Source organism: Chlorocebus sabaeus, chromosome 22, assembly GCF_047675955.1.
Source record: "Chlorocebus sabaeus isolate Y175 chromosome 22, mChlSab1.0.hap1, whole genome shotgun sequence".
NCBI classification, from domain to species: Eukaryota; Metazoa; Chordata; class Mammalia; order Primates; family Cercopithecidae; genus Chlorocebus; species Chlorocebus sabaeus.
Window position 1 is genome coordinate 39,022,946 of NC_132925.1, and position 14,813 is coordinate 39,037,758.

The window sequence follows — 14,813 nt, forward strand, 5'->3', positions numbered from 1 at the left end:
CTGAGTGAGACTCCATCTCAAACAAAAAGAACAACAAAAAAAAAACACAACAAATAAAAACCCACCTAAAGCCATGCCTGACACATAGTAATTATTTTCTTTGAGGAACCCAGATAGCAAAGGAGCACAGAAAATCCATCTGGAGAAAAATGACCAAGCTCCTGTTCAGGAAAACATTTTGAGTGCATCTGTTTTGTTTTTTTTTCTTTTTTTAAATTATACTTTAAGACTTTAAGTTCTAGGGTACATGTGCACAACTTGCAGGTTTGTTACATAGGTATACATGTGCCATGTTGGTGAGATGCATCCATTAACTCATCATTTGCATTAGGTATATCTTTAATGCTATCTCTCCCCGCTCCCCCCATCCCACAACAGGTCCCGGTGTGTGATGTTCCCCACCCTGTGTCCAAGTGTTCTCATTGTTAAATTCCCACCTATGAATGAGAACATGCAGTGTTTGGTTTTCCGGCCTCGTGATAGTTTGCTCAGAATGATAGTTTCCAACTTCATCCATGTTCCTACAAAGGACATTAACTCATCTTTTTTTATGGCTGCATAGTATTCCATGGTGTATATGTGCCACATTTTCTTAATCCAGTCTATCATTGATGGACATTTGGGTTGGTTCCAAGTCTTTGCTATTGTGAATAGTGAGTGCTTCTGTTTTCAAGGCTATTCTGGATGAATAAGACATGGGACTGTCCTCATTGTCCCCAAGGATCTCACAACTTAGTAATGGAGATGAATTAGAAACAAGCACCTCACACCTAGTGCTAGACAGAGTAGGCTTGCAGTAAATATTTGCAGGGTTAAATTTATTCTGACAAATTTTTTCAGAAAAGGTAATATATTCTTCTAGTTCAAAATTCAAAAGTACTAAAGAATACACAGTGAGAAGTCTCTCTCTTACTCAGAGGCCTAGCCCCAGCTTCCAGTTTCTTTTCCTGTAGACAACTAAAATTATTGCTTTCTTATGTATCCTTCCGTAGATATTGAATGCATGTATAAATAGATGTGTATATTTGATCTTTCATTCTCTCTTCACCAAAAGGAAAAGAAAAAAAAAAAAATCATGGCCAGGCACGGTGACTCATGCCTATAATCCCAGCACCTTGGGAGGCCGAGGCAGGTAGATCACCTGAGGTCAGGAGTTCAAGACCAGACTGGCCAACATGGTGAAACCCAGTCTCTACTAAAAATACAAAAATTAGCCAGGTGTAGTGGCACGCACCTGTAATCCCAGCTACTCAGGAGGCTAAGGCAGGAGAATCACTTGAACCCAGGAGGCAGAGGTTGCAGTGAGCCGAGATTGTGCCACTGCACTCCAGCCTGGGTGACAGAACAAGACTCTGTCTCAAAAACAAAAAAAAAAAAAAAAAAGAGAAAAAACAACCAGATGCTAGCATACCATTATTCTGGTCTGCTAACAATATATGTTGTTCTTTTTGCCTAACAATATATCTGAGAGACCACTCTATGTCTGTACATAAAAGTTTTCTCATTCTTTTTAGTGACCACATAGTATTCCACTATGTGAATCTTCCATTATTTGTGTTACTACCTGCTATTGATGACAATCTTGTGCAATTATGAAAACTGCTGTAATGAATAGCCTTGCACATGTCTTACATATCACGTGTACAAGAATATCTGTGGGATACATTTCTAGAAGAAGAACGACTGGGTCAGAGGGTATGTGTACTTATAGTTTTAATGGATATTGTCAAATTGCCCTCCAGAGGTTGTATCAATGTCCCCTACCAGTTGCAGCGCATGAGAGTACTTGTTTTCCCATAGCCTTGCCAACACTGTGTGTTAACAAACTTAGGTACCTTTGCCAATCTGAGAAGTGAAAAATGATTTATCAGTGCAGTTTTAATTTGCAGTGGAATTGAATTTAGATAATTCTAGAAAGTGCCACAAAGGGAGGAGCACAGGAGAGATGGGAACACGGAGGAAGGAGAACCTAGTTCTGCCTGAGGAAGGCTTTATAGAGAAGTTGGGGGTAGAGCTGAATCCCAAAAGATAAGCAGGAGTTTCTCAGTGGAGAAGAGGCAATGGGCTCAGACGAGGGAACATCGGGGTGCAAAGTCGGGAAGGTGTGAAGGTGCAGAGCATATTCAGGAAGTGGCAGGCTGTCCAGCATGACTGGAACATGGCATTCCTGTGTGGGGCTGAGAGGGAGGGAGAGCTCCGCAATCAGCAGTGACACTGGCAGCGGGGAGTGTGGCCAGATTGTGGAAAACCTCCTAGGCCTCCTTCTAAATCAAATCTCGGTTTTTAAAAGATAAAATATATTCCCTGTCTGTAGGAACTAAAGAGAAAACAGAACTAAAGCCCATTCTCCCCAAAACGAATTCGAAAGTGAAATAATAATAAAACAATGACTTTGAATCCTGTAGGGAAAATGAGAAGTACAGTATAAACACTTCTCACTCTTTTTTTCCTCTTTTTCTCCTGGAAGGAGGTTATATTTGAGTTAAATGTATACAGTTTCTAACTAACAGTTCCCAAAGGATGGTTTCAGAAATGTTCTGAGCCAGATAATGCTCTAGTTTCTCAAAGGATAGTGCTCCTTTGGATTTATATGTTCTCATCTATAACAATAAGAAACAGTTGCATTACTTATAGCATCACTCTTTATGCATGTGAATAATGATGAACCATTATTCCAGTAACCAATAATGAAGGATATGGACAATATAAATCAGAAATAAGAAGCTTTTCTCCTGATATGAAAAGCACAAGCAACAAATGAAAAAAATAGATAAATTGGACTTCACTGAAATGTAAAACTTCTGTGCTTCAAAGAACACCATCAAGAAAGTGAAAAGACCACCCACAGCATAGGAGAAAATATTTGCCAATCATAGGTCTAATAAGAGTCTAGTATTCAGAATACATAAAGAAATCTTATAACCCAGCAAAGACCACCCAACTAAAAATGGACAAATTATCCAAATAGACATTTCTTCAAAAGAGATGTACAAATGGCCAGTAAGCACAAGAAAAGATGTTCTACATTGTTAGTTTTCAGGGAAATGCAAACCAAACTGCAATACCACTTCGCAACTACTAGGATGACTACAATAAAAAAGATAGACAATAACAAGTATTGACAAGGATATGGAAAATTGAAACCCTCATTCATTGCTGGTAGGAATGTAAAATGGCATGGCTATTGTGGAAAACAGTTTGGCAGTGCCTCAAAAGTTCAATGTAGAGTCACCGTATGACCCAGCCGTTTCACCCCTGGATATATATCCAGGAGAATTGAAAACATATGTCCATACAAAAACTTGTACGTAAAGGTTCATAGCAACAATATTCCTAATAGCAAAAAGCGAAAATAACTCAAATTTCTGTCAACTGGTGAACGAATAAACAAAACGAAAGCTTTATTTGGAATTTTATTCAGCCATAAAGATGAATGAAATACTGACACATGCTACAACATGGACAGACCTTGAAAACACTATGCTAAATGAAGGAAGTCCATCACAAAGGCCACATATTTTAAGATCTAATTTATAGGAAATGTCCAGAACGGGCAAACCTATAGAAAACAGAAAGTTGATTAGTGGCTGCTGGAGCTGGGAGAGGAGAAAATGGGCAGTAACTACTAATAGATATGGGTTGCTTTCTTGAGAGATGAAAATATTCTGGAATTAATGTGATGGTTGCTTAATTTGTGAATATACTAAAAATCACTTAGTAGTACACTTTAAAGGGTGAATTCTATGGTATTTCAATTATAGCTCAGGTTTTTTGTTTTTAACTTTTTTTTTTTTTGAGACAGAGTTTCACTCTTGTTGCCCAGGCTAGTGTAATGGCACGATCTCAGCTCAGTGCAACCTCCACCTCTCAGGTTCAAGCGATTCTCCTGCCTCAGCCTCCCAAGTGGCTGGGATTACAGGCATGTGCCACCAGGCCTGGCTAGTTTTTTATTTTTAGTAGAGACAGGGTTTCTCCATGTTGATCAGGCTGGTCTCGAACTCACAACCTCAGGTGATCTACCCGCCTTGGCCTCCCAAAGTGCTGGGATTACAGGCATGAGCCACCGTGCCTGGTCAACTGTTTTTTTTTAAATTTTATTTATTTTTTTTGAGACAGCGTCTCACTCACTCTGTTGCCCAGGATAGAGTGCAATAGTGTGATCTCAGCTCAGTACAACCTCTGATTCCCAGGTTCAAGCGATTCTCCTGCCTCAGCCTCCTGAGTAGCCGGGATTACAGGCATGCACCACCACACCTGGTTAGTTTTTGTAGTTTTAGTAGAGACGAGGTTTCACTGTATTGGGTAAGCTGGTCTTGAACTCCTGACCTCAGGTGATCCACCTACCTCGGCCTCCCAAAGTGCTGGGATTATAGGCGGCATGAGCCACTGCAATTGGCCTATATCTCAGGTTTAAAAATAAAAAATAAAAGATTTAAAAGGAAACTTTTCTCCAAGGAGGACAAGCCAAAGCCTCAACATATTTTTAAATCTTTTTTCTTAGAAAATTAGAAATTGGTTAATTTTTTTTTTTTAAGAACAGAACACATTATACTTCATTAAATAAATACCACAACTTTTCAATATTTCTTTAATTCCACATTAGGCCAGGAGGAAGAGAGTAGAAATTAAACAGGAAGGAGGAAGGAGACTCAGAGGGACAATTGGGGTGGGCAGTGACCTCCAGGCAGGGAGAGCCTCGCAGAGGCCAGGGAGGAGCATGGGACAGAAGAGTGGAGCAGGGGTGGGGAAAGGATGGGACGGGAACAAAGAACAGAGGCTGGCAGAGAGAGCTCTTGGATTCTGCGGGGCAAACGCCTAGAAAGTTCTGTACTCAGAACCCAGAGAAATGAGGAAGTAATGTAAATCTTTACTGCATCTCTTGGGAAAATGCGGAAGAGGGGCCCATGCACAGCACAGCAAAACTGTTTAAAACTCCCCCCTCTCTCCCATGTGCATCGCAACAAATGCTCACAGGATTTCTTCCTGTGCAGTGTCTTGTCTCTCTCATTATCTTACCCTCTTCCCTCAAGTATCATGATTCTTTGCCCACCAGCAGCTCTTGGTTCTTTTTATTACCTCAAACAAGATGATGAACATATCCATCATGCCCAAATGTTTGCTCGGGCTCCTTTGTCATTCCTCACTCCCGCCTCTGCCCTGCTTTCTCTTCCTAGAAGTTAGTTTGCATTTTCTAGAGTTTTACATCAATGGAGTCCTACCCTATGTAGTCTTCCATAATCTGGCTTCTATACCCAGCCGAGTGTCTTTGAGCTGTACTCATAGGCTTTATCGTATACTCCTTGTTGCCGAGTATATTCTGTTATGTGTACACACCATGAGACTTTACTTTGAAGGTCAGGATTGCAGGACTCAGAGAAGGGACGAAATCTGACCACGTCAAGACCTTACCAATTCCAGAATGGAGATGGGGGAGTGCCTGTTTCCCTAAAACACAAATGCCATTTGCACTATGAAAGAATGTGGCCACCACAACCACGTAAATGACCAAATACAACTGTGCTTCCTTCCACCTCTGTCTCCAGGTCTGATCAGGTCCCAGGCACACAGGGAACTGAGGCAGCTTAGCAGTGTTGTGACTTCTGGGGGTAACTCTGAGAAATGTTTGACTTCTGGCCTTTTCTGCACTAAACCCTTCAAGAGGTTAGGACTTGAGGAAAACATGTCACTTATAAGTGTAAAATATGTTATTTGTAAATAACTAAAACAAAGGACTTTATAATGTTTTATAAACTGTAAAGCATAAACCAAAGGCAAGATTTTATTTTCCCTCAGAAACCACTTCAAGTTGTATTTTGTGCTCAGATTAAAATTTAACATTTAAAGTAACTGATCTAGGAAAAACAAAACGAAACAAGGGAGTTAGAGGGCCATCGGTGAAACGATTCTAAGAAGCTATAATATTATGTCATCAGCAGCAACTATGTGTACCTCTGTAGGAGGAGACTCAGAGTTCTGTGGGCCCAGGATGAATCCCACAGAATGAGCTCTGTGACTCTGACCTCCAGTGCCACTCCTTCTCATGCCTAAATCGACAATAGAAGCTTGCTTTCTGTCTGTAACTACTCAGCTATTTTGATCAAGCTTCTTCTACTCGGTCCAGAATTCTAGAGTGTCCCCAATCTGATTGGACCCCCGGGACAATAGTTTAAAGAATTCTGAGACTTTGAGACTAAACAGTAGCCACTGCAACACTACCCACCAGGGCTATTTTCAGACCCTTGCTATTCTGAGTGTGCGCTACAGATTAGCAGTACCTGCATGACCTAGAATTTGTTAGAAAGGCAAATTCTCAACACTCCTACCACTTACCTCCCTACTGAATTGCAATATGCATATTAGTGAAATCCCCAGGTGATTTTATGCACATTAAGGTATGTGAGAAGCCCTGGTCTAGACTAGTGGTTCTTCAACATTCCTTTTTTTTTTTTTTTTTTGAGACAGAGTCAGAGTCTAGCTTTGTCGCCCAGGCTGGAGTGCTATGGCGAAATCTTGGCTTACTGCAACCTCTGTCTTCCAGGTTCAAGTGATTCTCCTGCCTCAGCCTCCTGAGTAGCCGGGATTACAGGCGCCCCCCACCACACTCGTCAAATTTTTGTATTTTTAGTAGAGATGGGATTTCACAATGTTGGTCAGGCTGGTCTCGAACTCTTGACCTCAAGTGATCCACCCACCTTGGCCTTTCAAAGTGCTGGGATTACAAGTGTGAGCCACCGCGCCCTGTGGTTCTTCAACTTTTGGGTACATCAGAATCATCTGGAGGATGCTGGGCTGCAGGACCTGATCCAGGGACTACAGTCTGAGAACCGCTGCTCTAATGTCTAGAGCTGGATGGTGACACAGAGATTGAGTCCTTTCCCATTACTGAGTAACAGTGATGGAGAATTCCTGCATCTTCCAACTCAGCCCAAGATGAGAAATCCAGGAAAGCTAACACTCCACAGTGAGTGGCACCACGACCTCTTTCTGGGTTGTTTTAACATTGCCTCCCACTTAAGCAAAGCCACGGACAATAGGTTCTAAGGCCTTTGTACCAAAGCCAGAATAAATTTATGGCAGAGGCTCTGTCTCAGAATGTGTTTTCCCACTTTTGAGACAAATGGAGCCTGAAGTGCTGCAGATGAGAGCTACGGTACTGGGAGGTCCCTATCTGAGAACAGGCTGGAACAGGTTGGTTACCCTGTACTGCTCCTTTTGTGGAGTGTTCTTTATCAAGGTCCTTAGAGTCCAAGGCTTTTGTGCTTGAGTCCTCCTTGTGAGTGTTCCGAGTTCTTAAGTCCACTTGTGCCCAGCACAGCACAGCAGCCATGCACTGTGGTACAGACTTGAAATGCAGAACACCCTGAGTGCCAAGCACAGCTCCCAGACTGCTAACTCACAACCCATACACTGTTAGATCCTACTGCCTTTGTGCTGCAAAGATACACCTACGTGCACAGAGAAGACATCCCATGGAAGCAAAATTACTCTCAAATCAAAAAATTTGCTAAAGAAGGATACAACAGCCATTCTAAGAAGTAGAGATGAGGCCAGGCGTGATGGCTCATGCCTGTAATCCTAGCACTTTGGGAGGCCAAGGCAGGTGGATCACCTGAGATCAGGAGTTCAAGACCAGCCTGGCCAACGTAGTAAAACCCTATCTCTATAAAAAATACAAAAATTAGCTGGGCGTGGTGGCAGGCACCTGTAATCCCAGCTACTCGGGAGGCTGAGGCAGGAGAATCACTTGAACCTGGGAGGCAGAGGTTGCAGAGAGCCGAGATCACACCATTGCACTCCAGTCTGGGCGACAAGAGCGAAACTGTCTCAAAAAAAAAAAAAAAAAAAAGAGGGGGAAGTAGAGATGAGTTTTGACCTGTACAAGGTTGGTCATCTACCGCAAGTGCCCACTGGATGGGAAGAGGCAAGCTCTGTTTTCACCAAGAAAATCAGATTATACATTTATATTATAGACAAATTGCAAGTAGAAATAATATTGGTCATTGTGGAATGCTTCTTATATGCCAGGGTCTGTGCCAAATATTTGTAAATATTATTTCAGTCCTAAGCTACAAGATTAATATCACTATTATCCTCCTTTCACACACGTGGAAACTAAGAAACAAAACTCTTGTATATTTTGCCGAAGGGTACAAAAGCAGTTTGGTATCCAAATCTGCACTCTCAACCATAGACTGTATGGTGGCAGGTTACTGAACAGTGAGGTGTGGTGGGGAAAGAGTCCACCATCATTATTCACAATAGGGATTTTGAGAGAGAGAGAGAGAGAGAAAGAAAGAGAGAGAGAGAGAGAGACTTTAAGTATCATTGGAACTGTTTCTATTTATCTATCTATTTGCATGAGCATGGGAAACAAAATCTCACGAAGAACGCTATTTTATAAAACAGATCAAATCATAGCTCTTCTGGCTGAAGACAGGCAGAGGCTCTGGAACCCCGCCCACTCCCACAGCACCCCCCGCCACAGCACACTCCCATGCTGTGCTCACTCCTAGGAAGTCGTTCCACCTCTATGGTCTCTGGCGGTTCCACCTCTATGGTCTCTGGCCTCAATATTTCCAATTCCAAGTCCATTCCCTGAGGGGCAAACCATGGATGTGTGCTGGAAGGGAACACTCCAGCCTTTGAGAATGCACAACCTTTGAGAGGCAGCAGAATAAGTATGGTGAACTTTATTGAGCACTTAAAATTACAGTTACTTGAAGGTCACAAGGGAAAGGAATGCTTAGAGCACATCATAATAGGGAATTCAGGTAGAATGTTGAGTCTGAATGCCTTGTGTCTAACCGCATAAAGATCCAATCCAGCTTCGAATTGTGTGTAGGCATGAGTGTATGTAGTAAGCATTAATGAATTGGCATTGGTCTGATCTACAGCATTAATGGATTGAGTATGTGTTGGAAGTGTGAGCACAGTAGTAGCCCAAGCGTTAATTCATGGAGGTCCCACATCACTGTGGTAGCCTCGAGAAGCCAATGAAGATCTCAGCGCCTTCAGTGGGTTGTTTGGTGGGTGGGGTTGTTCTATCCCAAACCTCCATTCACAGCACTCTCACATGGGGGAACTCAAGTGCATCTGTCCAGGGACCAAAGTGGCAAGTGATCTGCTGCTCTCTCTGTACCATCCAGAAGGCCTGTATCTGCCCCTCTGGGTCACCGAGCTGGCTGGTTCTCTCAAAGTCAGCCGCCAGGAGAGAACAGCACAGCCAGACCCTTCTACCAGGGCACTGAACCTCTGGAGAGGCAGGAACTCAGGAGGCCCTGTCAGTCCCTTTTATGTTGTCCATTAAATCAATGACTGGTTTCTATCCACGGCGGGCGGGGGGGGGGTGGGGTGGAGGTGGGAGGGGCAGTTCTCACCTTAAGAAACAAACAAACAAACAAAAAACCACTTTAACCTTTAAATCACCTTCGATATTCTGGCAGATTTTCTTCCAGTCTTTTTTCCTTCGAATTTTTAAAATACAAACTGAATTTACAATGTATATTCAGTTTGTCGAAGATTTTTTTCTTCTAAAAGAATGGAATTGTAAGCATTTTCCAATGTATTAATTTTTTTTTTTAAGCAACAAGTAATCATGAGTGACTTAAGTAAATTTGCCTGTGCCTTGATGTCCTCATGTTTAGAATAAAGCAGTGGCTCTCTAATTTTTGCATGCATCAGAGTCACCCAGAGCGTTTGTTAAAAGGCACAGATTGCTGGGCCCCACCCCAAAATCTCTGAGTTAATAGGTCAGGAGTGGGGCCTGAAGATTTGCATTTCCAGCTTCTCAGGAGATGCTGATGCTGCTGGTCAGAAGACCATACTTGGAAAACCAGTGCAATGAAGAGACCGAGTTGTGGGATGTCCAAGCTTACCAATGGTCTCAAAATCTAAGTTTTTGAATATTTTTAAAAATTATTTTAAAAAAACAATTATTGGCCAGGCGTAGTGCCTCACACCTATAATACCAGCTCTTTGGGAGGCCAAGGTGGGTAGATCACCTGAAGTCAAGTGTTGGAGACCAGCCTGGTCAACATGGCGAAACCCAGTTCTCTACTAAAAATACAAAAATTAGTTTGGCCTGGTAGCGGGTGCCTGTAGTCCCAGCTGCTTGAAAGCCTAAGGCAGGAGAATTGCTTGAACCCAGGAGGTGGAGGTTGCAGTGAGACAAGATCGCACCACTGCCTCCAGCCTGGGCAACAGAGCAAGTCTCAAAAAAAAAAAAAAAAAAAAAAAAGCAAAACAAAAAAACAATTCTTTAGCAACACCCTATGATTTTTTTTTTAATACAAAAGGAACATCACCTACCACTTACAAGTAATCGTTTCCACTTGTAAGTCATATGAGTTCCATACTTATATCTCTTTGAAGATACCTGGATTTTTAAAAGGATATCTTTAAAAGACAGGCAGATTTACATCTAATACTTAATTGTTTTCTTCTTTTCCTTTACATAGTTCCATATGTTTTGAAGAGCTGTGCAGAATTTATAGAGACTCACGGCATTGTGGATGGAATCTATCGGCTTTCAGGCGTCACCTCAAACATACAACGGCTAAGGTAAGCCAAAAGAATAGCCCTAAAAGAATTCTCCCATGATTCTTCCTGTGTCCATGCCTCTGTCCGCTGATGTCCAGAGTATTAAAAACCCAAAGGAACTGAGGGAAGTGTGGCAGCACTGAAGATCAGATGCAGTGGTTTTCAGATGCCTGACTCTTCTTAATCTAATCAGGAAACCCTCCAGCCTGATATAATTCTTTCCAACAGAAGCTCCTAAGGCTTTCAGTCTGTTTCTTTGTCTTGCACTAGATATATTCTTCTTAGGTGAGTTTGATTTAACTCAAATGATTTAAATTACAAGTTAAGGAAAACGTGATTTATTATCATTTGCTGGCCAGCCCAAAGCTCAGCTAGACTAGGTTCCTGTTACTTAGTGTTCAGAACCCTGAGATCCATGTCAGTTTTTCTGCTGGCGCACCCTCAAATTTGACGTTTTGTCTGGTTGAGAAATCAGAAGCCTGTATGATTGTGCGTGTCTCTAACTGATGCTAGGATTTTAAGAATTACTGATGAGTGAAAAAAAAATAAAAATAAATTTTAAAAATTACTGATGGGTGAACTATTTCCAATTTTATGTATTTATCCTAAATATTTGGACGAAATTTATATCACATTAAATAAAGAGGGCAAAACATTTTATACAAAACACAGATATGTGTGTGTTTTATATTTATACAGAGAGTATATAGAAGATAGAGTATATATATATATGATTGTATATGACTTAAACAATAGATCTACATATTTTGCATATTGTTCCTTAACACCAAAAGGAACATAATTTAATGTTATTTTAATTATAACATTTTATTATTACCTATATTTATTATATGTTCTTTAGTTATAAATGTAGACTTTTAAAACAAAAAAATTATTGTTACAAGGTTAATATAATAAGCCATAGATTTTAATGAATCTGTGTATTTACATAATTTCACTAATTTACTAGTACTCCATTCAATGGCAAATACTTCTTAATGGTTTGAAATATACTGCACAGTAGGTTGCATCCTGGAAGGATACTTGGGTAGTAATGAATTATTTTTTATTTCAGCACTGACCTTATCCTTGACAAGAGAAATCTTTGGCTAAATAAATGCATAAGCTCTAGATTGCTCTCGTTCTGCTCTCTTAAAAACATTCTCTTTTTAAAAGAGCTATGCCAAGAGAACATGGCATGGCATAGTTCTGTTTTAAAACATAGCATGGGCTGGGCGCAGTGGCTCACGCCTATAATCCCAGCACTTTGGGAGGCCAAGGTGGGTGGATCACTTGAGGTCAGGAGTTCGAGACTAGCCTGGCCAACATGGTGAAACCCCATCTCTTCTAAAAATACAAAAATTAGCCGACTGTGGTGGCGAGCGCCTGTAATCCCAGCTACTCAGGAGGCTGAGTCAGTATCGCTTGAACCTGGGAGGTGGAGTTTGCAGAGAGCCGAGATTGTGCCAGCCTTAACAACAACAGTGAAACTCCATCTAAAAAAAAAAAAAGCATTTCATAGATCTCTTTTCAAAGCCCCACTCAGTTTCTTTCAGGTTCTGAAAGCATCAGGGATTTCCCTACCCTTCATTAAGGGAGTAGGCCCAGAGAATAGGAGAATGGGCAGTGAGCTGTTTCAAAAATGCTGGTTCTGAGAGTACTGTTGACTTTGTCACATTAAATGACTAAGTGAATAGTCTCAAAAAGCTTAACTTCTCTTCTATATTGAAGCTCAAATTTGTCATTTTTAAAACAGATTTTAATTTATAAGTATTAATATATATATTATTTGAGGCAGTATATTCATGTGACCTTTTTAGGAAATGTTTTCTAAATGTTTTTCAGGCCTGGAATTGGATGATGTTCCAAGACATCTGTCCTGTAGGAGTCACCATCAGGCAGTCTAGAAGGTTCTATTGAGCACCAAAAAGATAGTCGATTAGGCTGGGCATGGTGGCTCACACCTGTAATCCCAGCACTTTGGGAGGCCGAGGCGGTCGGATAATGAGGTCAGGAGATCGAGACCATCCTGGCTAACATGGTGAAACCCCATCTCTACTAAAAATGCAAAAGATTACCCAGGTGTGGTGGCGGGCGCCTGTAGTCCCAGCTACTCAGAGTCTGAGGCAGGAGAATCGCTTGAACCCGGGAGGCGAAGGCTGCAGTGAGCCAAGATTGCGCCAGTACACTCCAGCCTGGGTGACAGAGCGAGACTCCATCTCAAAAAAAAAAAAAAAAAAAAGTTGATTAAAGTTCTCAAACTTTGGGTTTGAGTCTCCAGGTAAAACAAGTTTGTTGACATGGATATATGGAGATGAGTGACAACAACCTGACCTACCCTAGTTTCGGTCTCTCCTGTAAGAAAGGGAAATTCATTTTGAACAATATTTTGGAAAAACTGAAATCTCAATAGGACTTTTTGGCAAATTGTGTTGCTATTTCCCCAATGTTCATAACCAAGACTGCAAACATGATGCCATGGGAAATCCATTTGTAAATAAGCATTATGTCTTTCTCATCACAGCAGATTTTGCAAGGAAGATCCAAACCTGAAATGGAAGTCTTCCTGTGACTTCCTCGGGCCTGGAGTAGAAGATCTTTTTGAACTAAGGTCAAAAATATAGTCAGATCAGCAGTTTAGGGTCTTTTTACCCCTAAGCAGCCAAGCAGCTGCTGACATGGAACACACACTCCCTGGGATTGTTATGTCTCCGTCTGTGTTGTTTCAGGCAAGAGTTTGGCTCAGATCAATGTCCAGATCTGACAAGGGAAGTGTACCTCCAGGACATCCACTGTGTGGGCTCGCTCTGCAAGCTCTACTTTAGGGAGCTGCCCAACCCCCTCCTGACTTATGAGCTCTATGAGAAATTCACGGTGAGTGTTTGGATTTCCATTATGGTTACTGGGTGGGATGCATGGATGGGCCAAGAAGAGTTTCAGCACTAAAATAACAATAATAACACTCACCAGATGGTTGACATTATCTTAGCATGGTGAGGGAAGTAGGATGATATGGTAAGGAAAATAGGCTAGTGGAACTGTTTGCTAAATTTTTCTTTCTTGAATTTTCAGAATCATGTTGTTTGTTTTAAGAGCTGGGTTGAATTATCTCCATGTTTATTCAACTGAATGTGCCTTATTGTATAGGGAGGAAACTGAGAACCCCAGAAGTAAAGTGGCTGGCCCAAGGTCACACAGCAGAGGCAGGACAGGAACCTGAGACTTCTCATGCTACACCCTTTGCTAGCTTTTTTATCAGACGATTCCCTCTGTGTTTCTTTTGTGGGCTGGGGAAAGAGGTGGGTGGGTAGAGAAGGGAGAGGGAACAAACAAATGTCAAGAGGGGTCAGAAAGCTGGGAAGCAAAAAGAATATGAGAAAAACAGCCAAGAGGGAGAGCAGGATAGGTCAGTGAGTTGGTCTGGTGGAGAGGATGGATGGGCATTAGCAAAACACCTAAGTAGCAGCTGTATGGTCACCAAATAGGGCACAGTAGAAAGAAGAATAAATGCTTACAGGATGACTGTAGAGATAGCGTGAAAAACATGACTTGAACATTTGGCAGCATGAGAGAAGGTGTAGAGTAGGCAGAGGGCTGGGTTTAACCAAGGTTGGGGTTCAGCTGGCAAAGAGGGATGAGGGAGATGAGAGCGTGTGCTGGGGACACTGAAATAATTGACCATGGAATTTAGTGTAGATGCGAAAGGAAGTGAGGGCACAAGGTAGATGAGTAACAGTATAAAAGGAGATCATCCCAGTGAAGTCAGTGGAGTGTTGAAGTATGGTAGTTAGAGAGGGATGTTTGAAAGTGAGATTATGGCGAGGTTACGGTTTTGGGTAAGGACCAGATCTAGTCATTAACAGTGGGAGGGAACCTTTCTTATGGCTTCTGTAATAAATTTGTTTTGAGTATATGAAAGGTTCTTCAATTTGAAATGATACAGGAATAAATGAATGGTATTTCTTAAAAATGGGCTTGAGCTGTAAAAATATGTTTAGGAGTTTTCAGTGGTACAGGGAAATATTCAAATGATAATTGAAGAAAAACTAAATGCACAACTGTATATTAAGAAAGGATTAAAAGGAAAGATGTTCAAAAGACTAAAAGACTAACAGCTATTCATTTCAATTTCAGACAGTTTTTTCCTGTTTCTTTAACTTTCATAATTTTGCCCACTATTAGTTTTTAGCGAACAACAACAACAACAACAAAAATCTTCTGGTTATATATACTTAAAGAATTTTAAAAAGGGAAAACAAAATCAAGAAATAGGG

The 14,813-nt window shown here is 41.3% G+C and overlaps 1 protein-coding gene across 2 annotated transcripts in view; it reads left to right on the forward strand.

Annotated features, from left to right (window-relative positions):
* Positions 1-14,813, forward strand: part of ARHGAP31 (Rho GTPase activating protein 31) — a 122,745-nt gene that overhangs the window by 61,552 nt on the left and 46,380 nt on the right. For both annotated transcript variants that reach the window (XM_038003367.2, XM_038003366.2), the window contains exons 2-3: positions 10,458-10,560; positions 13,269-13,413. In XM_038003367.2, coding sequence (XP_037859295.2) covers positions 10,458-10,560; positions 13,269-13,413 — 248 coding nt within the window. The remainder of the gene's footprint in view (positions 1-10,457; positions 10,561-13,268; positions 13,414-14,813) is intronic.